Source organism: Nycticebus coucang, chromosome 12 (genome assembly GCF_027406575.1).
Source record: "Nycticebus coucang isolate mNycCou1 chromosome 12, mNycCou1.pri, whole genome shotgun sequence".
NCBI lineage: Eukaryota > Metazoa > Chordata > Mammalia > Primates > Lorisidae > Nycticebus > Nycticebus coucang.
This window is the reverse complement of record NC_069791.1, coordinates 69,625,160-69,652,542: the sequence shown is the minus strand read 5'-3', so window position 1 is coordinate 69,652,542 and position 27,383 is coordinate 69,625,160. Positions and strand designations below refer to the sequence as shown.

The following is a 27,383-nucleotide window of genomic DNA, read 5'->3' as shown; positions in this document are numbered from 1 at the left end:
TTGAGACAGAGTCTTACTCTGTCGCCCTCAGTAGCGTGCCTGGCCTTACAGCTCACAGCAACCTCAAACTCTTGGGCTTAAGCGATTCTCTTGCCTCAGCCTCCCAAGTAGCTGGGACTACAGGCGCCCGCCACAACACCCGGCTATTTTTTGGTTGTAGTTGTCATTGTTGTTTGGCAGGCCCCAGCTGGATTCGAACCTGCCAGTTCTGGTGTATGTGGCTGGCACCTTAGCCACTTGAACTACAGGCGCAGAGCCGCCTTTTACATTTTAATGGTTTCTTTTTTCTTAAATAAATAACACATTTGCATGAGTCAGAATTTAAAAGGGTATACAGAGAAGGATATACAGAGTAAAGTATTTCTGCATCCATTTTTCTCCCTAGAGGTAGCTAAGATAACTAGTTTTTCATGACCTTACCAAGTATATTACATGAATATTCAAGCAAGTGTTATGTTTTATGTGTACATGATAACACAATTTATATTTTCTTCACCTGTTTTTATTTAATAAATCTTAGAGATTATTCCCTATCAATAGTTTTCTCAATCTGCTTACTGAGTAGTATAGTATAGCATTATCCAAATACAGTGTACTTTATTTAATCCTTACTAGAGGATACTGAGGTTATTTCCATTTTTTTCTAAAGCAGTGCTCCACTATATAAATATCCTTGTATATATGTCCTTTTAGACAGGTGCACCTACTGTAGGACAAATTCTTAGTGAAATTATCAGACAAAATACAAGATATTGGCTGTATTCTTGTCAAGGTCATGAGGAATTTTTCCCACTATATATATTTTTTTCAGATATCTATACATCTATGTGTGTGTATATATATACATATGCATGTGTGTATGTATGTATATAGATGTGTGTGTGTGTGTACACGTATCTTGTTAAGTCCCCTAAACAGCACAAGGACATCTAGAGAGGTTAAGTACAAATATGTAGTGGCACTTTATCTCCTCTCTGCCCAAGTTACGCCAGCAATGCAAGACTACTTTCCAACAACTCTAGAAAGTTTTCACGTCAACTTCTTTGAGCCTCAATTTCTTCATTTTTGTTAGGAGAACTTGGTTAAAAAAAATTTTTTTTTTCGGGCTCGGCGCCTGTAGCTCAAGCGGCTAAGGCGCCAGCCACATACACCAGAGCTGGTGGGTTCGAATCTAGCCCGGGCCTGCCAAATAACAATGACACTACAACCGAAAAATACCCGGGCGTTGTGGCGGGCGCCTGTAGTCCCAGCTACTTGAGAGGCACAAGAATCGCTTAAGTCCAGGAGTTGGAGGTTGCTGTGAGCTGTGATGCCACAGCACGATACTCAGGACGACAGCTTGGGGCTCTGTCTCAAAAAACTGTTTCTTCACCCCTCCTGCCCCAACCCTAAAGGTTTCCTGCGCGCTCGGGCACTGGCTCGGAAACCTATTATTTTCTTGCGCGACAAGCAGCGGCGGGTCCAGCTACCCTAAGCTAAGCAAAGACTGGAAAGCACAGAAACGCATCTCCTTGTGGCGCGTAGAGAAGTCCCGGAAGTGTGGGGGACCGGAGTCGGTGACGCCTTCCGGCCAGGGACATTACTTTCTGTCGCAGCATTAAAGCGTATAGCTGTGGAAAAGGGGAGTTCGGAGCGAGGGGCCCGGCGCATCGAGGCCGGGTGGTTGAGCAGCGAACAGCGCCCCAGCTTTGGGGAAAGTGGATGAGGGCCTTAGGTTTGCTCTTTTTTATTCTAAAAGCGAGCGTCCGAGAAGGTGGGCAAATGCTGGAGAAACATGCGTTCGACTCTAACCGCCCAGAGGCGCGGTAGTGACGCCGAGGCAGCAGCCTGGGTAATGGCTGGAAGGTCCAGGGACGCCGGGTCGCCCCTGTGTGACGGACTTTTGACAGTGAAAGTGGAGGAAGACTCACCCGGAGGTGGAGAGTCTGACCGGCCCGTGGCCTGGGAGGGCCCTGAAGCTTCTCGACGGCGTTTTAGGCAGTTGCGTTACCAAGAGGTGGCTGGACCAGAAGAGGCGCTGAGCCGGCTTCGAGAACTTTGTGGTCAGTGGCTGAGACCTGAGGTGCACTCGAAGGAGCAGATTCTGGAGCTACTGGTGCTGGAGCAGTTCCTGACCATCCTGCCCGAGGAGCTGCAGTCTTGGGTGCGGGAGCACTGCCCGGAAAGCGGGGAGGAGGCTATAACCGTCGTGCGGGCTCTTCAGAGAGCGCTTGATGGGACCTCGCCCCAGGTGAGAAGTGAAAGGCCTGTTCGTGGTGCTGGAAGTGTGGGTGCTCTGACACACGTCTTCTTTCCTTCCTTATTACACTTTATGTAAACTTTAGGATGTTCATGAACTTTCCTTTCCACAGGGAACAGTGACGGATCTATCCAGAAAATGACGTGGTTATTTTATATTATAATGACCTGTCAACATAAAGCCAACATAGATTACGGTTAATCCATTGTAAGGCACACTCTTTGCCTTACTTGACTATTTGGGGAAGACAGGTGTCATCAAGGAAAGTGGGCTCATAGCCATTTTTTAGAACAGCAGTTCCCCACCATTTTGAATGTGAGGATCTCTTTTTGCTTTCTAACAGTCTGGCGACCCCCTCCTCCCACATTGATAATGGTTGTCCTTTTTTATTTTTCAATTTGTAAACATTATCTGGCGTTCCGTGCAGTGCAGCACTGGTGAGCTTTCACCAAAGCAGAGTCGGTGTAACTGTAATTCATAGAATAGTGTTGAACTTTAAATGAGCCTTGTTTCACTGAGTGACAGCACGTGTACCTAATTATGTACTTTTTGTTTCTTATCACTTACCATTTACTTGCTGCTGGATCAAACAAAAGCAAAAGCGAAATAATTTTATTCATCAAAAACCTACTGTGCAAGGCCAGGCGCAGTAGCTCACATCTGTAATCCCAGGAGGCTCATATGGGTGGATTGCCTGAACTCAGGCGTTCCAGACTAGCCTGAGCAAGAGCTGTACCCTGTCTCTAAAACTACCTAGGCATTGTGGCAGGCACCTGTAGTCCCAGCTACTTGGGAGGCTGAAGCAAGAGGATCACTTGAGCCCAAGAGTTTGAGGTTGCTGTGAGCTATGACACCCTGGCACTCTACCAAGGTTGACAAAGTGAGACTCTGACTCTAAAAAAAAAAAAAATACTGTACAGCAAGTGAGAGAATCCCATATTGAGAATAATGATGTCAAGACATTATCAGATAACATATGATCTTGTTTCATTGCTGCATGTCAGTCTTTCAGGCTTTTCATACTTCAGCACGTAATTCTGTATCAGTCCTCCATGAAAAACAAAAAATTCAAATGACATTTTATTGTGTAGGTATCAGCACCGTTAAACACTGTTCACAGTTCACAGTTCTTTAAGTTCTTTTGATCTTAAAGGTGGGAAGAGAGGCAGCAGATTGACTTTATCACCCAGCTATAGGTTATCCAGTAAACTCCAAGGATCCCTAGTTCGGATGTGTGCCACTTAATGACAGGAATACGTTCTGATAAATGTGTTATTAAGTAATTTTGTCATTGTACAGAGATCATAGAGTATGCTCACACAAACCTAGATGGCATAGCCCATTGAACACTCTAGAGCTAGGCTACATGCTCTGTTCTCCTAAGCTGAATTACAACCTGCACAGCATGTTACCATATTGAATATTATAAGCAGTTGTAACACAATGGTAATTATTTGTGTATCTAAACATGTCTAAACACAGAAAAAGAATAGTAAAAATATGATATAAAGGGCGGCGCCTGTGGCTCAGTCGGTAAGGCGCCGGCCCCATATACCGAGGGTGGCGGGTTCAAACCCGGCCCCGGCCAAACTGCAACCAAAAAATAGCCGGGCGTTGTGGCGGGTGCCTGTAGTCCCAGCTACTTGGGAGGCTGAGGCAGGAGAATCGCTTAAGCCCAGGAGTTGGAGGTTGCTATGAGCTGTGTGAGGCCACGGCACTCTACCGAGGGCCATAAAGTGAGACTCTTGTCTCTACAAAAAAAAAAAAATATATATGATATAAAAGATAAAAAATGGTAAATGGTACACCTGTATAGAGCATGAATGGAGTTTGAAGGGCTAGACATTGCTCTGGATGAGTTGTGAGTGAATGTGAAGGCCTAGGACACTGCTGTATACATGCCACTTAGGCTATATTAAATCTATTAATTTCTTCTCTTTTAATAATAACTTGATCTTAATTTACTATAACTTTTATTTTATAAACTTAAAAAAAATTTTTTTGTGTTTGTTTTTAGAGACAGTCTTACTCTGTCATCCAGGTTGGGTAGTGGCACAATCATAGACTGCTGCAAGCTCAAACTCCTGGGCTCAAGCGATCCTCCAGCCTTAGCCTTCTGAGTAGGTGGGACTAGAGACATGCACCACCACACCTGGCTAATTTTTTTTTTAATTTTTCATAGAGATGGAGTCTGACTACATTGACCAGGCTGGTCTCGAACTGGCCTCAAGCAGTCCTCTTGCCTCAACCTCCCGAAGTGCCGGGATTACAGGTGTGAGCCATAGTGCCCAGCCCCTGTGTATATATTTACAGTCCTACTATTTTTTGATTTTGCAGATATTAAAATACAAAAGTATGTAAGGCTCTTTAGGAGAGTACTTGGAAAAATAGAGTAGTACTCTGAAAGATTCTTCATTATTACTGTTGAAGTATAATTTGGATATGCTGTTTGTGAGATAAATTCACAATCATTGTCACTGTGAAAAGTGAATCTTAAAATATTTTCCAAGTAAAAATGGCTATTTCTTTTTCTTTTCTTTTCTTTCTTTCTTTTTTTTTTTTTTTTGAGACAGAGTCTCACTTTGTCACCCTGGGTAGAATGCCATGGTGTCGTAACTCACAGGAACCTCAAATTCTTGGGCTCAAGCAATCTCTTGCCTCAGCCTTCGAACTAGCTTGGACTGCAGGTGCCCGCCACAACACCCCACTAATTTTTAGAGATGAAGCCTGGCTCTGGCTCTGGCTCTGGCTCTGGTTCTGGTTCTGACTCAGGCTGGTCTCAAACCCATGAGCTCAGGCAGTCCACCCGCCTTGGCCTCTCAGAGTGCTGGGTTTATAGGTATGAGCCACTGCTCCTATCCAAAATGGCTATTTCATATTTGGACACATTTAAAGGCAGTTTGTCAACCTCAGCACTCAATTGACATTTGGGCTAAATGCTTCTTTGTTATAGGAGGGGGTTGTCCTGTTCATTGTAGGATATTTAGCAGGATCCAAACCTGTATCCACTAGATACTTGATACAGGGGTGCCAAAAAAATGTGTACATGTTATAGAAGATAATTACCTATGTATCATGTATATATTTTAAGTTCTTCTTGTAATTGCATAAATCAAACGTGACTTGTGTTCATATTTTGTTACCAGTATATATTGAGTATTACAATTTTAATACAGTTTTTTCCTTTCTTAAAATGTATATACTTTTTTTTGGCACCCTCTGTATATAGTCCATCTTTCATTTCCTCTGAAAGTCCTGAAATTGCTAAAATAAAAGGAAGTAGGTTTAGGAAGAGAAAGGTAAAATTGTGAGAATAACCTAGAAGATGATTTTTAACTTGCCGAAGGTCCCTTGGTAGTATGTAGAGAGCTAGAATTCAAACCCAGGTGATCGTCCTGTATTCAATGCACTAGTGCCATGCTGCAACAGTGAAATGCGAGCAGGGTTGCCTCTTTTTCTTTTTTTTAGTTTTTTTTATTTGTTTGTTTTTTATTTTTTGTTATTCATGTTTTTTTTTTCTTCTTAAGGTTGCCTCCTGGTTTCCAGTCTCCTTCATACTGTCAATAGTCATCATCTCCCTAGCAAGAAGGACGGGATGTAATTTAAGCTAGACCTAAGGGAGGCATGGCACGAAACAAATTCTAAGGAAAGGTACAAGTTGCTTGGGCTAGTGGGAGACCAAGGACAAGACCAACCACCTCATTTTTGCCCATCTGATGTGCAGGGAAGAGTCCAGGAAGGACTTTTGCATCGGTTGTACTTTTCCTAGTGTCATGTCTGACATATTGTAGTGAATATTGAGTGTTTTCTGTGGATTTTAATATGTAGGTAAGAGGTGGTGGATCATAGGTCCTGGCGTTTGAAGGATAAAGGGAACCATCAAAAGATGGTGTTTTATGAGATGGTCAATCAAGTGTAACCACAAGATGAGACACCAGAGGGCTCAGGAAAACCAAGCTTGCTATATTCTCAAGACCTAAAAGAGGAGGCTTGCCACACCATGCAGGGACCGCATGGGGAAGTGCCAGCTATAGGTGGAAGGGACAGGAGTGAGGGGAGGGCTCAAGCCACAACCTTTATTGAAGTTTCCCTTGAAAGGAAAGGCTGGGCTGAGGGGAGTTTAGGACTGGCTAGTTTGAATAATTTCAACAGGCTTTAAGCTATAGGTTTCCTAATTGGTACTTGGCCCTGGGGTGACTGAGGTATGACTGGTCCTGGGGCATATGGACCAGATTGAGGAGGCAGGGCTCTGGGTTGATGAGTTTGCATAGCAAAGGCTTGCATCAGAGGCTGAACCCTTGGCCATCTCTAAGAATTGGCTACCCTGGAAGGAGCAATCTCTCCCCAGCCAAAAAGGTTTTTTTTTGTTTTTTGGTGGTGGTGGTGTTTTTGAGACAGAGCCTCAAGCTGTGGCCCTGGGTAGAGTGATGTGGCATTACAGCTCACAGCAACCTCCAACTCCTGGGCTCAAGCAAGTCTCCTACCTCCACTTCCCAAGTAGCTGGGACTACAGGTGCCTGCCACAACTCCTGGCTGCTTTTTGGTTGCAGCCATCATTGCTGTTTGGCGGGCCTGGGCTGGATTCAAACCTGCCAGCTCAGGTGTATGTGGCTGGTGTGTTAGCTGCTTGAGCCACAGGCGCCAAGCTGAAAGGTTTTTTATTTGTTTGGTTTTTTTTTTTAAACAGTCTTACTCTAGGTTACTCTAGGTTAGAGTTCCTTGACCTCAGTATAGCTCACAGCAACCTCAAACTCCTTGGTTCAAGTGATCCTCCTGCCTCAGCCTCCCTAGGAGCTAGGACTACAGGCACCCACCACACTGCTCTGCTAATTTTTTCCTTCTTCTTTTTTTTTTTTTTCTAGTAGAGATGGAGTCTCACTTTTGCTTACACAAGTCTCGAATTCCTGAGCTCAATCCTCCCACTTGAGCCTCCCAGAGTGCTAGGATTATAGGATTGAGCCACTGTGCTCCCAGAAAGATTTTTCTTTCTTTCTTCCCCCCCACACCGCCCTTTTTGCAGCTTTGTCCAGGGCAGGCCCAAACCTGCCACCCCTGGTATATGGGGCTGGCGCCCTACTCCTTGAGCCACAGGTGCCGCCCAGCCCAGAAAGGTTTTTAAAGATGTCAAAGTATTATAATACAGAGAAAGTAAAATATACATATATACATGAATAATACAGTAGTACAGTGAACGAGAAAGCCTTGGGGACAGTTTGTGACCCCACTAGAATCTGGACAGACATCTCTGTCACTTGTTTTAGAAACTTCCCTTTCTATGAATTATGACTTTAACCTCTATGAATGGTCAACTTACATTTGAATAAGCCATCTCAGAAGATCACCTGGTTGGATAATTATCTTATTGTGAAGTGGTCAAGGGAAGGGAAAGGCATTTTTACTGAGCATCTGCTTCAGATATCTGTATCTGTTTCACACATAAGAAAATGGCATCTCTGGTGCCCCATGATTGCATTACTGTACACAGCTATGATTTAATAATAAAAAATAAATAAATAAAAATAAAGTTGAATGTTGTGAAAATCGGCATCTCAGAGAGCCAGCATTGCAACTCAGTATATTGCTGGTTAAGTGTTTATTTTTAATCTACATCATGTTTCCATTTTAACAAAACATAGTGATATAATTCATACGTTGTGCTCCTACGTATCCCAAAATAGTGTAAACAGCCCACAGAGATGGTTTCAGGATAATGAGAGAATTTCAGTCTCTCTCTTTGGTCCCTTTGACACTCCCTGGTCAGTATAAGACTCCCCACTTGATCTTAGCCAAAACGCAGAGAAGTAATAGTTCAAAACTCTACAGCCTGCTTGTTACTAGATTTTCAGTGCTTCCTCCTTTACTTTCTGGAGTCTGGCCTCATCCTAAGACTAGTGGTAGCACTACCCGGGGGCAACAGATACTAAATGGGGATCTCATATTGTTTCAGGGGATGGTGAAGTTTGAGGACATGGCTGTGGCTCTAACCTGGAAGGAGTGGGAGCACCTCGACTCAGCTCAGAAAGACTTCTGCAAGGAGAGCACACAGAAGGAATACGGGAGCACAGTTCGGCCCAGTGAGTGCTGTTATTCTCCTGGTTCACATTGTGTGTGTGTGTGTATATGTGTGAGAGAGAGAGAAATGTATCAAGGGCTAGGTCCACTACCCCTGAGACACTCTGCTATTCACAGACTTGGGGCTAGAGCCTCCAAGTTTCTTTGTAATCCTGGCAGGACCTTTGTATTCTGTATTGCTATGTGCCAGGTTCAGCTTTTTATTTTGGTTAATTTTTAGTATTTCATACATATAAACAAGTATGAAAAAGGATAATGAGCATCCTATATATTTACCACCTAGATTTATGAAATCTTCATATTTGGCCATACTGGCTACATTTTTTTCTCTTCCAAAGAAATATGTTACAGCTATAGGTGAAATCTGTAGCTGTAACTGTTACCATTGCTTCTTCTGCCAAGGTAATGGATTTACAGGAACTTGCCACAACACCCAACTAGTTTATAATTGTGGTACTTAACATTTCCATTCATGTTTTATTTTCTTTTTACATATACATGTAGCTATACACTATTGGTATTACTGTATGATTTTTTTTCCTCAACATTACATTTTTGAGATTTATCCATATTGATACATATAGTCCTAGTGTAACAAATATGTGCATGTATTTCACTGTATGAATACTCTTAAAATTTATCTGTCCATTCTGTTGATGGGCATTTAGACATCTAATTTTTCACCATTACAGTGTTACACTAAACATTCTTGTACATTATTATATATTTCTATATACTTATTTATATATTGGAGTTTCTGAAGAAAATATACTTAGAGATGAGATATATAATAGTCCTCCCTTTGTGGTTTCATGTTCCCAAGTTTTCACTTTCCCATGGTACAATACAATAATTATTTGACGGAGATTTGTTCTATTTTATTAGTACTATTGTCACTGTTAGTCTTTTAATATGCCTAATTTATAGATTAAACTTTATCACAGGGATGAATGTATAGGAAAAGACACTGTGTATTTAGGGTTTCATACAATTTCAGGCATCCACCAAAGGTCTTGGAACATATCCCTCACAGATAAGAGGGGACCTGTGTGTTCATCTTTCTGTCCAAAGAGCTCATAACCAATGTATGTATGTGGCCTCCCAGCAGTGTATGAGAATTATTCTTTCTCCACATTCTCATCAACATTTGGTGGTGTCAGCTGGTCACATGCCATCTATCCACAGTAGCTTCTGTGTTCCTTCTGTGTTGAGTCGTATCACAGCTCTGCTCAGAACCTATAGTGGCTCCCATTTCATGCAGGGTGAAAGCCCTTGGCCTGTGATGCCAGGGCCTCACCATATGCTTACCCATCCTTTGCTCTGCCCCTTGCCCTTCTGCTCTGGCCACACTGCTTCACTGCTTCTGAACATGCCAGGCATCCAGCCTCCTGTTTTTTGTGCTGATTGATCCCTGTGCCTATAATGTTCTTCTTCCAACTCTCCACAAAGCAAACTGCCTGATGTGCTTCAGATCTTTGCTCAAATTGCTCTTTCTCAGTCAGACCTGCCCACCTGACCACATGTTTAATGGTGCAGTTTGTCTGCCAAAGCCGCTTTGTCTGTTGCCCCAACCCCATGCTGCTCATCCCTTGCTGTATTCAGCTTTATCCCCAGCATTTAGCCCGATCCAACATCCTGTGATTTCCTTCACGTTTACTTATTGTCTGACTACTCCTTGTAGAATGTAGACTTCACAAAGGAGAAGTCATTGTTTTGTTGATTAATATATTCCAAGATATGCAGTAGGTACTGAATAAAAACGAGATGGATTAATGGATGAGTGCTGTTTTAACATGCATCTCTCTGAGTTCTATAGGTTGAGCATCTTTGCAAATATTTCATGGGCATTCTGGCTTCCTATCCTATGACATACCTCTTTATATCCTTTCTCTCCCTTGTTTTATTCCATTATCTTTTTTAAAATTGCTTTGTACAGCCAGGCATTGTGGCGGGCACCTGTAGTCCCCGCTACTCAGGATGCTGAGACAAGAGAATCGCCTAAGCCAAGAGCTAGAGGTTGTTGTGAGCTGTGATGCACTCTATCAAGGGCGACAAAGTGAGACTCTGTCTCAAAAAATAAATAAATAAATAAGTAAAAAAAATAAAATAAAATTGCTTTGTAGCAGTTCTTTATATTTTTGATACTAATCCTTTGTTGTTTTATTGGCTATATTAGGTAGTTTATCTTTTCACTATGGCATCTTTTGTTAAATAGGATTTTTAAATTTTAATATAGTCAAATCTTTCAAATTTTTATTGTATGGTTTGTATTTTTTTTTTTTTGAACCCCAAGAAAAAGGTTTATTTTTCCATTTTTGTCACCACAAATTCCTGGTTAACAAAGCAGAATTCAATCTGTAATTAAAACAAAAACAAGACAACCCATAACTCTCTCCTAGAGTGAATGTGATGACATAAGGATAATACCAAGTGTACAAATGACAAAAGATTCCAAACTAACGAAATGATCATCCTTCCTGAAATTTCCTCTTAAAAAGCAGAGAAGTAGAATCAATGCTGCCACCTAGTGGCTGCGAAACCAGGTAGCATACTTGAGCAAAACCGATCATAGGCCCAACTATTTGGTTTCCCAGACTGACACCTATCAGGCCACTTACTCCTTACCTTTTTGCAAAAATATCAAAACATATCCAAAGCAATCCCTCCTCCCAGAGTCCTAGTGCAAATACTGGAATAGAGCAACTCAAGTCTGTCCTGTGACACCCACTACTTCACGTGAAACTTTCCTCTTCCCATCTTCAGGTCAGTTTGCCCAGTCATATGGCCCAGAAGATATGATACAGGAGAACATGGACACATCTAAGACATTCATCTGTTCAGAGTGTATACACAGTAATTTTGATATCTGTTGCCTCGAATACTTCCTCGATCATGGCAGATACATTTTCCCATTGCAGACGATCAAGACCACACCCAATCCTGGGCATGGAGAGGTCCGTGACTCCATTTTTCAGACAATGAGACTTCATGGCCTCTAAACTCTTTTGCAAGTTTTCATAAGTTGGCTTGTGCGAAGCCCTTTTCTTTGTAATCAAGTAATATATATATATCGCCCATCTCTCTTTAGAACAGCCACTTCTCCAGATTTCTTTTGCTGATTTAACAGTTCTTGCACCCCTCCAAATTTCTTCTTGAAGAGAACAGCTATCCCAGCACCCATGCGACAATCCTCACTGATACAGTGGGCTAAAGAGTCTGTTTTGGGGCATGCAAAAAGATCTCCTTTCACATACGTGATTCTGCCTCCTTCTTGATCTTCATTAAGGCTGCTGGCCATGATACTGAGTTGGCTATTTCCAGAATGTGTTTCTTCAGCCGGGTTACCCTTCATCTGCAAAAGGGTGGTTTGTATTTTTTGAGTCTTAAGAAGTTTCACTTCCTGGGCCAGGTGCAATAGTTCACACCTATAATCCTAGCACTCTGGGAGGCCAACGTGGGAGACCCACTTGAGCTCAGGAGTTGGAGAGCAGCCTGAGCAAGAACAAGACCCCATCTCTACTAAAAGTAGAAAAACTAGCAGGTCGGTGTGGTGGGCACCTGTAGTCCCTGCTACTCAGGAAGTTGAGGCAAGAGGATCTCTTCAGCCTAAAAGTTAGAGGTTGCTATGAGATATGTTGATAACACAGCATTCAACCCCAGAGCAACAGAGTGAAAAAAAAAAAGAAAGAAAGAAAAAGAAAAAAAAGTAAAATCCCCTCAATATGTTCAATTATATCAGGTATGCTATCAGTTTTGTTCTTCCCCTTAGAGAGATGCCTCCCAAAGCATCCTCTGCTCTGTGGGCTGCTTCTTCCCCAGCCTGTTACATAGCTGCTACCTAGGACATCCTTTACCATCTTGCTAGGAATTCCTTTTCTCTTTTGCTGGATCTCATAACATTTTCTTCCTCATTTACATCCTTGGTTTGATGGAGAACATCTTGTAGTATCTTCCAGAGGATGTGTACTGGGGAACTAAATCTTTGAAACTTTGCATGTCTGAAAATGTCTTTATTTCTCACATTTGGATCAAGTTATGGCTGGATAGAACATTCTAGGCTAGAAGTTATTTTGAAGATAGTGTATTTTCTAGCTAGGTTTACCAAAGTAGCTACTGAATAATGCCACTTTGGTATTTTATCCTTGGTTATGTGTATTTTCTTATTTTTAATATTATATATATATTGTGTTTTGACATCTTAAAAACTTTTCCAGCTAGAGAGAGCCCACCCCTCCCACAGTAGCCAATTCTTAGAGAAGGCAAAGGGTTCAACTTTTGATGCAAGTCTTTGCTATGCAAACTCACCATCCCAGAACTCCACCGCCTCTACCTGGCCCATATACCCTAGGAGGCCATACTCCTCTGCTTTAATTACCCCAGAGCCAGGTAGGAGACAATTATGGATCACCCCTATGGCTTAGAGCCTGCTGAAATTATTCAAATTTGGCAGTCCTAAGCTGTTCTCTCTGCCTTGTTTTTCTTATGGAAACCTCAATAAAGCCTCTGGCTTAATGCTGTCTTTTTATTCCTGCCTTCCTACCTCCTAGTCACCCTAGGGTCTTTGCCATGTGGCCCTGTGGGGTGTGACATGTATGCCTCCTATCTCTAGGACTTGTGAGTATAATAAACGTTTCTATTCCCTTTCTGGAATTTCTGTTGGTTGTTGGAGCTCATAGACTTGTACTTTAAGCACCACTACCACTGTCCTAATTTTCCATTTCTTTTTCTTTTGTTCTTTTTGTTTGTTGCGTGACCAGAGACGCGAACGAACAGCAGCTTTGCCGTGGGTGTAAGCTCGCTCCTGTAATTATTACATCAAGAAACAGGCTACACACTATGAGATGGCATGTAGCGAAAATCTTTATTTCAGGTTTTGACTTTATACTCTTCTAGTCACGTAAACACTTAATCTATTATCTGTTATTTTCACCATTACCTGAATTTACCTATCTGAGATCAACTGAAAAGGAAATATTCTGTTACTACATCAACACAATCACTTTTTTTTTTTTTTTTGTAGAAACAGAGTCTCACTTTATGGCCCTCGGTAGAGTGCCATGGCCTCACCCAGCTCACAGCAACCTCCAACTCCTGGGCTTAAGCGATTCTCTTGCCTCAGCCTCCTGAGTAGCTGGGACTACAGGCGCCTGCCACAACGCCCGGCTATTTTTTGGTTGCAGTTTGGCTGGGGCAGGGTTTGAACCTGCCACCCTCGGCATATGGGGCCGGTGCCCTACCGACTGAGCCACAGGCACTGCCCAACACAATCACTTTTGTAGTAAACATCTTTTTCTGAACACTGACTAATCTCTGGGTAGATGGGTAAACAAAATCATAAAGAAGAAAGTAAAGGGGAACAGAGTTAATGGAAAAATATTTTCAAGCATTCACTCAGTTTATTCAGTATGAAGTAATGACTGTGTCTTCTCCTCAGGGCAGAGCACCTATAGACCTCTGACAATATGTTGTAAACATAAGTCAACCCTCTGGCCCGTATCTCTAAGGAAGGGCTTCATGCCCTTTGATCTCAGGCTTCATGGGGTGTACAGCTTCAGAGAAAAGGCCTAAGGAATTTACAACTCCAAAAAAGCGTAACTCTGTGTGTAACCCAGGGGGGTCCAAGTCTCTTAAGCCTCTGGAAGAAAAGCAAGTCATTTTAAACTCACACTGAATTCACTTTGTGTGCTTGATGTAGGATATGTTTATTTCTAAATATTATCCTACATTGTTCTTGTTTATTTCCTTTTTTCCTTTTGAGACAGAATCTCACTTTGTCACCCTCAGTAGAGTGCTGTGGCTCTCTCACAGCTCACAGCAACCTCAATCTCTTGGGCTTAAGCGATTCTCTTGCCTCAGCCTCCCAAGTAGCTGAGGCTACAGGTGTCTACAACACCTGGCTATTTTGTTGTTGTTGTCGTCATTGTTATTTAGCAGGCCTGGGCTGGGTTCGAACCCACTAGCCTTGGTACATATGGCCAGCACCCTAACCACTGAGCTAAGGCACTGAGCCTCTTTTTCTTTTCTTATAGCTACCTTGTTTCCTGGATGTAGTATCTTATTTATGTAAGAATATTAAATTTTCTTTTGTTTCATGTAGTCTGGGTCTCACCAGCATTTATATTAGAGCTTTTCCCAAAAAGTTGGTAACCTTTCACTTTCCATTTGTGTTTAATTGTCAAAATAAGAATTCCGTCCAAAAATTCTTTGCAATAGGGTGGACTAGTGATCTTCACTATGAGGTTGGTCAGCAAGTAGTATTTAATTTGAGAATTTCCATATGTCAGCATCTGTAGGTATTTGGGCCTTGGCTTGTAAGTTTTACATACAGAGATTCCTTCAACAAAACTTTATGGAGTATCCACACTGAGCCAGGGTGCTGTTGTTGTGCTGGGAATATAACCGAATAAAGCCTCACCTTTCTACCTGGTGATTGGAAGCTTTGGAACCAACAATTTGGACTGAGCAGAGGAAAGTGCATTGAGGTCTGTCAATTCTGTGTCAGCTTTCACTTTGACAGTGGTACCCATCCCATTCTTATCCATGCCTGATGGCCCAATCCTGGATTTATTTATCTAGTTCAGCCTTCCTCGAGAATAAACTGCAGAACTTCTGGACTAGGAGATGGAATCTGGTGGTTTGATTCTTTTTGGACTTTCAACCAGTGCTGGATTGATCTTCCCCCAGACCTAACCTTCAGAAATTAGAAACACAAGCTATGTCTATTACTACAACTCATTCTATGAATAGGATTGCTTTTGTTGAACCATCCTTCATTCATGGGATAAAGGCTATACTGCCTTTTTTTTCTTGACACTTTTCCAAATTGACCTCTCATGAGACAGTGACTCAGCAGTGGAGTAAGGGAGGAGGAAAAGAAAGAGATGGGCTGCTGGGATTAGGCACAGGTATCAAAGGAGAGGAATAGTGTGAGCACATCTACAGGTTAAATAAGATTTTAGGAGGGCTTAATGGAGGATATTTAAAGGGTTTGGCATGGTGTTTTTTCAGCTACCACTACTTAACGTCACTCTTGCACAGAGATGCAACAATTTGTATTTTTTTGTTTATTTGAGACAGAGTCTCACTTTGTCACCCTCAGTAGAATGCTGTGGTGTCATAGCTCACAGCAACCTCATACTCTTGGGCTCAACTAATTCTTTTGCCTCAGCGCCTGACTATTTTTAGAGGTGAGGTCTTGCTCTGGCTCAGGCTGGTCTCAAACGTGTGAGCTCAGGCAGTCCATCCACCTCGGCCTTCCAGAGTGCTAAATTACAGGCGTGAGCCACTGCACCAGGCCTAACAATTTATATTTTAATGTTTCAGGTTTGGAGAGCACATTTGAGAACAAACAGTTGATTCTAAAGCAACAAATATCAGAAGAAACAGAGCCACAGGAGTGGCAACAAGAAGTGTGCCAGGGGAAGCCCTCCCTATTTTCTGAACATGGTAACACCTGTGAGGACAGGGTAGCAAAGCAGTCAAGAAGCCTCTCAACAATGAAACTTGAAAATTCTCCTGAAAGGCAAGGACTCACCTGCCTCTCAGATCTCAACAAGAATGGTTCCACAGCAGGGAGAGACTCTAAAAATAATGAATTTGGGAACAATGCCAGATATTCCAACTTTGTTTTTTCTCAGCACATCCAGAAAGCAGAGAGGCCTATTGATGGTGATGTGCTTCGGAACAAATGCAAACAGAGTTTAGATATGGTGACACATCATGTGGTGAAACCTCACAAGTCTACTGACAGTAGAGAAAATGTACATCATTCTAGGCTGTCTGAGACCCCAAGGTGCTTCCGAGAAGAGAGACCTTATAAATGTGACAACTGTGAGAAGAGTTTCAAACAACGTTCTGACCTCTTTAAACACCAGAGAATCCACACAGGTGAGAAACCCTATGAATGCCAAGAATGTGGAAAAAGGTTCAGTCAGAGTGCCGCCCTTATTAAACACCAGAGGACACACACAGGTGAAAAACCTTATACCTGTTTAAAATGTGGGGAACGTTTTAGACAGAGTTCACATCTAAATCGGCATCAAAGAACTCACAATGGAGAGAAATACTACAAATGTGAGGAATGTGGGGAAACTTGCCATATTTCCAACCTTTTTAGACATCAGAGACTACATAAAGGGGAGAGACCCTATAAGTGTGAAGAATGTGAAAAGAGCTTCAAGCAGCGCTCGGACCTCTTTAAACATCAGCGAATCCACACTGGGGAGAAGCCTTATGGATGTTCTGTCTGTGGGAAAAGCTTCAGTCAGAGTGCAACCCTCATCAAGCACCAGAGAACTCACACTGGAGAAAAACCTTATAAATGCCTTGAATGTGGGGAAAGATTTAGACAAAGTACACACCTTATCCGACACCAAAGAATCCATCAAAATAAAGTCTCATCATTTTGATTTGCTTCTGTGTGCCCTGTTGTTTCATTGTCCAGAACTACATTCTTTGGCATTGTATTTCAGTCAGTTGTGGGTCATCTTTCCTCAGGCATCTCACACCAATGGTTTCCGTCTGACTTGAGCTTTAAGACATATTCTGATAGTATTTCAGTCAACAGGAATGAAGAATTAGGGAACCCTTCAAGAGATGACTTCTGATGGTAGGAGCAAGACTAACATGTGACAGGTTTCTGTCCTTGTCATCTGCACTCTTCTGATATCTGCTATTGAACCAAATCTTGCCCAATTCCATTATTTTCCTAACAATGCATTTTAGTCACTTTAGTTGTCTTTTTCCTTGGATGATAAAGATTCACACTACTTCATAATCCTCAAAACCTCTGGTAAAGTTCAGTACATACAAGAGGCACTACATTTTTTACTTTAAAAAAAAATTTTGTGACCTAGAGCCATAATTTGGGGAAAATAAAGGAAAAAACATAATTTGGCAGATTCTCCCATTCTAGTAATCTAGGAATTCAGTTTTGTAATTTGACTTATTTTAAAACAAACCCACCCTAGCACACACTCTTAATTCTTATCATTGCATCCATTTCACAGCTTATCAAATAGGGTCTTTCATGTGACTACTTCTGGTGGTTGTGATAGGTCATCCCTAAACCTTTCACTAAATTGTGTGTGTTTGGGCTCTTGTGATATCAGCTTTAAACATGCCAGCTATACAGAGGCTGCTTCCTGTGTGAGACACGAGAGGTATTCGTGCAAGACTCCCTCGGGGATGTTCCAGAAGAGGACACTAGGCACAGAAACATGAATATTTACTGACGTTATCTAATACTTTGTTCATAAAACCCATACATTTCTCGCCAAGTGCAGTGGCTCACACCTGTAATCCCAGCACTTGTGATGCTGAGGTGGGTGAATTGCCTGAGCTCACAAGTTCCAGACCAGCCTGAGCCAGAAGGAGACACACCCCCCCCCCTAAAGAAATAGCTGTGTGTTGTGGCAGGCACGTGTAGTCCCAGCTATTGGAAGGCTGAGGCAAGAGGATCACTTGAACCCAAGAGTTTGAGGTTGCTGTGAGCTAAGATGCCATAGCACTCTACCAAGGGCGACAAAGTGAGACGTCTCAAAAAAAGAAAAAAAAATCATACATTTATCTCTGAATTCTAAGCATCCCTCTGAGGTAAGTGGGAACTTATGTCATCTCCATTTACAAAGCAGAAAACTTAAGGCTCACATTAGACACTTCACAATAAAATGATTTCATTGCTCCTAAGTCCCCTCCCCCATGCATATTTTTAAATAACAAAAGTCATAGTACATTTATATCATTAAATGTAATGTCCTAGGAATGTTAACATGGTCTTCATACTCTATTGCTTAATGGTTGCATCATTCTCCATCAAGTGAATATGACAATTGAATCACAATCCTTTTATTGGATGTTTCTAACTTTTTTCTTTTTTTTTTTTTTTTTTTGAGACAGAGTCTCACTTTGTCCCCCTTGGTAGAGTGCCAGATGTCATAGCTCACAGCAACCTCAAACTCTTGGGCTCAAGCAATTGTCTTGCCTCAGCCTCTCGAGTAGCTGGGACTACAGGCACTAGCCACAACACTCAACTATTTTTAGAGATGCAGGTCTCACTGTTGCTCAGGCTGGTCTCAAACCTGTGAGCTCAGGCAATCAACCCACCTTGGCCTCCCAGAGTGTAGGATTACAGGTGTGAGCCACTGTGCCCAGGTTATTTCTAACTTTTTATTACAAACAGTACTTTAGTGAATATGTCAGTGAATATAATTTTAGTATAATTTATATTGGAATCTAGAATCCCTAGCGTCTAAGGCTAGACACCCAGAATTAGAATTTCTCAGTTGGTGTAGGGGCTATTTTATGGTTCCAAATGCACATTCTCATTTGCTTTTCTTGCCCAGTACTAATTTTTTCCCTAAATGTACAAAAACAACCGATTGCATTGCCTTCCAGAACTCACCTCACTGACTTCAGACATGGTAGAATAGTGGTACATGTTTTTACCTATGATTCTCTTTGTAGCCAGCAGGAGGGAATTGTGAGAAGGCTGGCCTAGGTGCATTGAAGTCTTAAGCTCCTGCTGAGAGCTTAACTCTTGAGATGGTATCAAGAGAACTGTGCTGAAGGTGAGCAAATGGGTACATAGTATCAGCTCAACTAGGCCAGAAGCCGTAACATTTTAGGAAAGATGGGGACCTGATAAATAGTTAAATAATTAGGGTGGTGCCTGTGGCTCAAAGGACTAGGGCGCCCACCCCATATGTGGGAGGTGGTGGGTTCAAACCCAGCCCTGGCCAAAAAAAAAAAAAGTTAAATAATTCTATGCCACAGGTTCTTAGCTCTATTTTTGTAGTATTTCTTATGTGAGAACTCAAGGAGATAACAATATGGTAAGGTATGCCAGTATTTTCCCCAAGCCTATCAGGGTTATGTGCCTAAGGTCATATACGTAGTTGGCAACAGTCATAAATATAACCTGGCACAGGGCACTGATCCTAGCTCTTATTACAAGAACTCTGCAAATAGTACTTTAGTGAATATCTAAGTCAGAGGTTCTCCCATCCAAGTACTAACCAGGCCCGACCCTGCTTAGCTTCCGAGATCAGACGAGATCGGGCGCGTTCAGGATGGTATGGCCGTAGACTAAGTCAGAGGTTCTCAACCTGTGGGTCGCTTGGGGGTCGAACGACTCTTTCACAGGGATTGCCTAAGACCATCGGAAAGTACATATTTCCAATGGTCTTAGGAACCAAGACACCGCTCCTCTGTCCTGTCTCCAGGCAGGTCCGCCCACATGCAGATACACCCACATACGAGTACCTGGCATGATGACATCATCGGGCCAACCCCATCATATACATCCCATACCAATACCCTGTATGTGACAGGGTTGGCTCCATAATGTACTTACATGGACCAGTCACACATGTATACAGAGCAGCTACTGTGTAGAAAGCAGCTACTCTGTTAAAAGCAGCTACTGTGTTGAAAGCAGCAGTATTAGAGGTAAAATGACACTTCATGAATTATAATTACCAGGTAGATGTAAAATAACGTACTGTAAAGTCATCACTAAAAAAAAAAAAAAAAAATATATATATATATATATATAACTCAGTCTGGATGCTGATTGGTCTTTTTATATTCAGCTGTGGTTGATGTGAATACTGCTCCCTTGTGATAGTGAGAGGTATATAAAAAAACAATACAAATGGTAAATCGCAGGAAACTTTAATGAATTATATTGACTGAACTATGCTACATATCATCTTTTGAGTTATTTTTTTTTCTTTTTGCAGTTTTTGGCCAGGGCTGGGTTTGAACCCGCCACGTCAGGCATATGGGGCCGGCGCCCTACTCCATTGAGCCACAGGTGCCGCCCATCTTTTGAGTTATTAAAGCTGTTGTTATAAATTATTTTCATTAGCAAACCATCCCATGACAACAGATGGTGTAGAGAGGAACATTAAGAAAGGAAATATAGTGAGGACTTTTTACAGTATGGTTTTACCTTAATAATTACAGCAGGAATTGAGAAACCGCAATGTGTTATTTGTTGTGCAGTTCTAACAGCTGGAACTATGAAGCCGAACAAACTAAAATGTGATTTTGATAGCAAGCATCTGAGCTTTTCCAGCAAGGATATCAACTATTTTAGAAGCAAAGCTGATGGACTCAAGAAAGCCAGACCTGACACTGGTGGCAAGTGCCACAAACAAAACATAGCAGCCATTGAAGCTTCATATTTGGTGGCACTCAGAATCGCCAGAGCTACGAAACCTCACACCACTGCTGAGGATTTACTGTTGCCAGCGGCCAAAGACATTGTTCAAGTTATGATTAGAGACGAATTTGTTACGAAATTGAGGGCAATTTCCTTATCTAACGACACTGTTATCCGCAGAAGAATAGATGACATGTCTGCTGATGTTCTTGATCAGGCAATCCAGGAAATTGACTCTGCTCCACTTGCAATATTTAGTATCCAGCTTGATGAATCTACAGACGTTGCAAACTGTTCACAGCTACTGGTTTACGTGAGGTATGTTAATGATGGCGACGTTAAAGATGAGTTTCTTTTTTGCAAACTTCTTGAAACGACAACTACTGCACGTGATGTATTTGACACAGTTGGTTCATTTGTGAAAGAGCATACAATTTCTTGAGAAAGGGTTGTGGTGTTTGCACAGATGGTGCTCCAGCTATGCTAGGATGTCGATCTGGATTTCACCAAAAGTCATCAGAACTCAACTGTATGCTTCATCGGCAAATATTAGCAATGAAGACACTGCCACAAGAGTTACAAGAAGTGATGAAAAGCGTCATAAGTTCTGTCAATTTTGTAAAGGCGAGGACCTTAAACAGTTGACTGTTTTTGCAACTGTGCAACAAGTTGGATGCACCAAACAATGCTCTGCTATTTCACACTGAAGGGAGATGGTTGTTGAGAGGAAAAGTTTTAAAACGTGTTTTTGAGCTTCAGGATGAACTCAAAACGTTTTTTAATCAGAAAGCAAGACTGCAGTTCAAACCACTTTTCAGCGATAAAAGTGAACTGCAGAAAATAGCCTACTTGGGTCTTTTGCCATCTTGAATGAGTTAAATTTATCACAGCAGACACCAAATGCAACATGCCTCGATTCGTCTGAAAAGATTCGATCAGTCCAAATCAAACTTCAGCTTTGACCAAAAAAATTGGATGAAAATAAAATTTACAGGCTCAGCGCCTGTGGCTCAAACGGCCAAGGTGCTAGCCACATACACCTGAGCTGGCAGGTTTGAATACAGCCTGGGCCTGCCAAACAACAACAACAGCTGCAACCAAAAAATAGCTGGGCGCCTGTGGTCGCGGCTACTTTGGAGGCTGAGGCAAGAGAATCGCTTAAGCCCAGGAGTTGGAGTTTGCTGTGAGCGATGATGCAACGGCACTCTACCGAGGTCAACACCTTGAGACTCTGTCTCAAAAAAAAAAAAAAATAGATAAAAAAATAAAATTTACATGTTGCCTACCTCATCAGCTTTCTTTGAGGAACATGACATTGAACCAGACAAAAGGATTATGATGATAATTTCTGTGAAAGAACACTCGCACATGCTTGCAGACGAAATTTCATCATACTTTCCAAATCTACCTGACACCCCATTTGCTCTTGCCAGAAGCCCATTCACAATCAAAGTTGAAGCTGTTCCTGAAACAGCGCAAGAGGAGTTCATTGAACTTATTAACAGCAATGCGCCGAGAACTGATTTCTCTACAATGCCAGTTACAAAATTCTGGATGAAATGTTTGCAGTCATATCCTGTTCTGAGGCTGTGTTGCGCCTCTTCTTCCATTTCCAACAACATATCTTTGTGAAACAGGGTTTTCCTGCTTGTTGGTTATCAAGTCGAAATACAGAAGTAGACTTGTTGTGGAAGATGATCTTCATTGTGCTGTTGCAAAGATTGCCCCGAGAATTTCTGATATGATGAAAAAGATGCAATCTCAACCTTCACACTGACGTTGGCTGTTTACGCATGCTGTTGCAAAAGGTAGCAATGTAGTTTACTCTTGTTATATTAAGACTGTTACCCATGCTACACCACTCTTCAAGACAAAATGTCCTTTATGTATAATTAGAAATAAATATTTCACAATATATAATTATATACTGATTTTGTGATTAATCACTATGCTTTAATGATGTTCAATTTGTAACAATGAAAATATATCCTGAATATCAGATATTTACATTACGATTCAGAACAGTAGCAAAATTACAGTTATAAAGTAGCAACGAAGATAATTTTATGGTTGGGGGGTCACCACAACATGAGGAACTGTATTAACTGTATTAAAGGGTCCACGGCATTAGTAAGGTTGAGAACCACTGATCTAAGTGAATGTAACTTTAGCATAATTTTTGTTTTCTCTGAATTTTTATTCCTCCAATTCTTCTTTTCCTCTTCTACCTTCTGCTACAGATATTTGCTGTTGCCTTGTGTACCACTTGAATTCTCCATATTTCCATGTATATACCATTGGTCAAAGGGCTCCCTCTGTTTGGAATCTCAGCTCCCATTTCCAACCTGATAAACCACCAAATTAACAAAAGAAACATTCCACTCATAAAAGTTTTCAAATGTTGCTTCTCAATCATTCTGCCCTAAAATATATCCTTTACTAAACTATAGCATTTGGCCGGGTGCGGTGGCTCATGCCTGTAATCCTAGTATGCTGGGAAGCCAAGGCAGGTGGATTGCCTGAGCTCAGGAGTTTGAGTAAGAGCAAGACTCTTGTCTCTAAAAATAGCTGGGCATTGTGGAAAGCACCTATAGTTTCAGCAACTTGGGAGGCTGAGGCAAGAGAATCTCTTAAGCCCAAGAATTTGAGGTTGCTGTGAACTATGATGCCATGGCACTCTACCAAGGGTGACATAGTAACACTCTGTCTCCAAAAAAACAAAAAACAAAAAAACCCAAAAGGCTTAGCACCTTTAGCTCAGTGAGTAGGGTGTCAGCCACATACACCAAGGCTGGCAGGTTCCAGCCCAGCCCGAGCCTGCTAACCAACAATGACAACTGCAAACAAAAAATAGCCGGGTGTTGTGGTGGTAACCTGTAGTCCCAGCTACTAGGGAAGCTGAGGCAAGAGAATCACTTAAGCCCAGGAATTTGAGGTTGCTGTGAGCTGTGACACCATGGCACTCTACCAAGGGCAACACAGTGAGACTGTCTCAAAAACAAAACTATAGCATTGTCTTACTCCAATAGGACTTCTACAACAAAATACCTTAGGCTTGAGAAGTTATTTAAAAAAAAAAATGTATTGCTTACAGTTCTGGAGGCTGGGAAGTCCAAGATCAAGGAGCCAGTAGATCAAGGTGTCTGGTGAGGGCTGGCTCTCTACCTCGAAGATAGTGCCTTGGTGCTGTGTTCTCACATGGAGGAAGGGACAAGGGAGCCCAGTGCAGCTTCTTCTATGTAGTATAATGCCATTTCTGAAGGTGGATAACTTCCCAGGGCCTGCCAGCCCACCTACTAACATTATTGCATTGGGGGTTAGGTTCCAAATACGAATGAGCTGGGGGACACCAACATTCAGACCATAGCCAACACTATCTTCAGGCTTACCATGAATGTGAATATGCCATCTCTGATCTCTAGATTGTAAAGGATATCTCAGTTGCCAGGAGCCAAAACATCTCACAAAAATGCCCCTTGCTAGCCTGCTTGATTTGCGGTTTTACGAGCAAACTACTCTCAGGAATTCAACCATAACAGCAATGGTACTTTCCACTTGCGTATCTCTTCAAAAATGCACCCCCATGCCTTACGGACCTTCTCCTAGTAATTTTCCAGAAACTAGCCCCCTCCCCGTCCTGTTAGGAATAGCCCTTAGTTACTTCCTCATTTGTGTGCTTATAAATCCAGCTGAAAAATAAACTCGACGGAGCTTGATCAGACTCTTGACTTGCTCTCATTCTTTCGTATCTCTTGTCCCCTCATTCGACTGACCCCTTTGTTTCCCAGGTCCCCGCTGAATTCCCCATGGGCCGGGGCACTCAGTCTGTTCATACATGTCAGTCTGTTCATGCTGCCATAACAAAATACCATACATGGGGACTCAAACAACAAACATTTATTTTCTTACATTTCTAGAGGGTGGAAGTCCAAGATCAATGTGTCAGCCAGGTAGGATTCTCATGAAGCCTTCCTAGTTTGTAGATCACAGCCCTCTGGCTGTGTCCTCATATGGCCTTTCCTGTATGTGTATAGAGACATCTCGGATGACTCTTATGAGACAGCATATCCTATAAGGATCAGGGCCCCCCTATGACCTCATTTAATTTTTTTCTTTCTGTTTTTATCACATCATTGAACCTTATCTTCCTACTTAAGGCCCATCTCCAAATACTCTCCCACTGGGGGTTACGGGTTCACATAGGAATTTTCAGACAATTCGGTCCATAGCAGTGAGGCAACAGTCTTATTATTCGTTCTATTGTCTCACAGCATCTAGTACAGAATCCAGTTTAAGGGGACATCGAGAGTGATAAAAGACCTCACTGCCCCAGAAAGGGTTATAAAGTCACTTGCAACTACTGTCTTAACACATTTATTCTAATAATTTTAAAGTTATTGAAGATAAGCATGCCATGCTTTGGGCTTCTAGGTCCCAAGGGCAGTGGCTGAGAATTAAAAGGAAAGGTTGCAGGGCCCAGGGACAGGATCCAAGAGCTGTGAAGCCTTCTTGGTTCCTAGAGAGGCTGCTGGGTGGGGCTCTCCACTAGGCAGCAGAGGTGGGGGGGAGGCTGGGCTGGAAGCTCCCAGTCCCAGTTCCTGACCCCCTCTTCCCATCCTCCACCCTTGTGGAGACCACTGTGGCCCCCAGAGATATGACATGAATCCTGAGATTACTTGGTTGTTGACCAAGGCAGCATGACCTAGGGCCCTCATACCCATTCATCATGGGTATTATCGAGATAACTAATGACTTCATTTTAATGTAATTTCCTCTCTAAAGTAGTAAAAGTGATAAAAACAGATTTTATTGAGGAATATTGCAAAAGGGGTCAAGGAGAGAACATTTGTCAGTACCCAGATAATGACACTGCCACTTTGGGTGGCTGGACTAAAAGCCTCTGTCTTGGCACTCCTGTCCCTTTCAGACTCCACTAGTGGAATCTGTTGGTGAGCAAATGACCTATCACACTTGGGCTGTCCCACTTTTAACTTTTGATCACTTTTAATTGCTCCAGGCATACTTGCCAGGCTATAAGGCTGATCCAGGGCATAGCCAGGAATCCATTGAAGGATCCTCAGCTTTCAATTCCTAGCTCTTTATAGTCTTTAGTTTTCCTGTCTCAGTCCTCCTCAGTGGACTGTTTGTAATTCAGTTTTCCATCAGGCAAAATTGCTGCTGATTTCCAGGTCAGTTTCCATCCATATGGCTAAGAGCTACCATCAGCAAACCAAGCTGCCATTTTCTGCTCTATCGAGGAGAGACTTGTGGCTCTTACTTGGCAGTGGGGGAAAGAAATTCCTAGGTCAGGTAATTTTCAGTCCAGCAGTGACACAAGACCCTCTCTAGGTCTTTCTTTTGTGGGTATGGGGAGGTTAACATTACCTGTAGCTTTAATGTGCTACATACAGGTCCACAATCCCATATGGATTATAAAAGGCCATATGTCTTACAAAAATCAGAATTTCTTAGTTTTCAGAAAGATAAGGTATATTACATAACACTGCAGGGGGTTTGGCTAGTACTCCATAATTCAACAGTATTTCTGGAACAGCATGTAATTATGTATGCCAATCAGGTTAAAGACTAAAAAATCATTTCACCAACCGAGGAGTTCAAGTCAGGTTTGATAACCTAATGGGTTATGAGAAAACATTGTTGCCCTCAAAAATTTCAGTATTTGCATTTGAAAAAAGAATGGTGGACATTATGTATAGAAACACAGGAACAAGGTCCGATTGTAAGGACAGAGTCCTCATCCAGGATCATCATTTTCCTATAATTCTCTAGGATTGTATCTTTATAGATGTTCTTCTGAGCACAGTTGAGTCTTTCCACTGGTCTCTGGTGAAGTACACAACCACTTCCTCAAAGGAACAGTGTGAAAGCTGGTCACATGAAAGGGTTCATTCTTGTCATATCCTACTAAAACAGAGTTTAGACGCCAGGGAGAAAAGCACTTGAGTCACATAACATTGCTCCAAAAATGTCATTCTCTGCAGGTCCCAACTTGCATTGGTTCAGGATACAGCTGCATTTGAGGATGTCAAACTGGACCTCATGTAGGAGGAGACACCATTCAGAGAAAGATGTAAAAGGAATGCTACTGACAACATGGTCTTGCTTGCTTGGTTGGAAAAGGACATTCCCTACATGACCTAAAATCTACTTTTTAGCATTCTTTGTTTGCAGTTGTGAATTTTGATTAAGGTCACTTCTAGGCCCTCTTCTTCTATAGAGGGCCTTCTTAATATTTTTTTAATAAAATGTAAGAAATTTATTATCTTATTTGTTCTTCCGGACTTTCAAAACATTCCTCAATCTGCTCCTCTTTGCCACCTAAACTATGCTTGGCTTTGACCTGAGTCTAGCCAGTTTGAATCATGAAGTCCCTTTTGCTTTCCCATGAACAAGATTCTTATTTCCCATTTGTACCTGCTACGATCACTCAGCTAGAGCAAGGAGAGAGAGATAAGGGTCCTGCATATGCAGAGGATTGAAAACAGTGGGGTTGAGATAATGTCTATCCAGGTGACTGAGGAAGAGAAGTGACACAGGAATTGTAAGGACCATGAGGGCTTAGGTATTCCATGAGAAATAGATATTATTATAGTTAGCTTGACAGATTTTTTCCAGAGTCATCTTTGTTTTCTGAGAAGGTACATTAGTTTTTTTTTTCTTTGAGACAGAGCCTCAAGCTGTCGCCCTGAGTAGAGTGCCATAGCATCACAGCTCACAGCAACCTCCAACTCCTGGGCTCAAGTGAGTATCCTGCCTCTGCCTCCCAAGTAGCTGGGACTACAGGCACCCACCACACCTGGCTATTTTTTGGTTGCAGCCCTTATTGTTGTTTGGTGGGCCTGGGCTGGATTTGAACCCGCCAGCTCAGTTGCATGTGGCTGGAGC

At 42.1% G+C, this 27,383-nt stretch overlaps 1 protein-coding gene and 2 pseudogenes across 1 annotated transcript; 2 read left to right on the top strand and 1 right to left on the bottom strand.

Annotated features, from left to right (window-relative positions):
• Positions 1-1,160: 1,160 nt before the first annotated feature.
• LOC128561985 (zinc finger protein 394-like) lies at positions 1,161-16,719 on the top strand. The gene is made up of 3 exons (XM_053556621.1): positions 1,161-2,230; positions 8,187-8,313; positions 15,635-16,719. Exons 1-3 carry the CDS (start codon positions 1,775-1,777, stop codon positions 16,717-16,719), a joined length of 1,668 nt encoding a protein of 555 aa, XP_053412596.1. The 5' UTR covers positions 1,161-1,774.
• Positions 10,602-11,676, bottom strand: LOC128562105 (ADP-ribose glycohydrolase OARD1-like; annotated as a pseudogene).
• A 3,472-nt stretch (positions 16,720-20,191) lies between the features above and the next one.
• LOC128561984 (zinc finger BED domain-containing protein 5-like) lies at positions 20,192-22,254 on the top strand (annotated as a pseudogene).
• Positions 22,255-27,383: the final 5,129 nt, after the last annotated feature.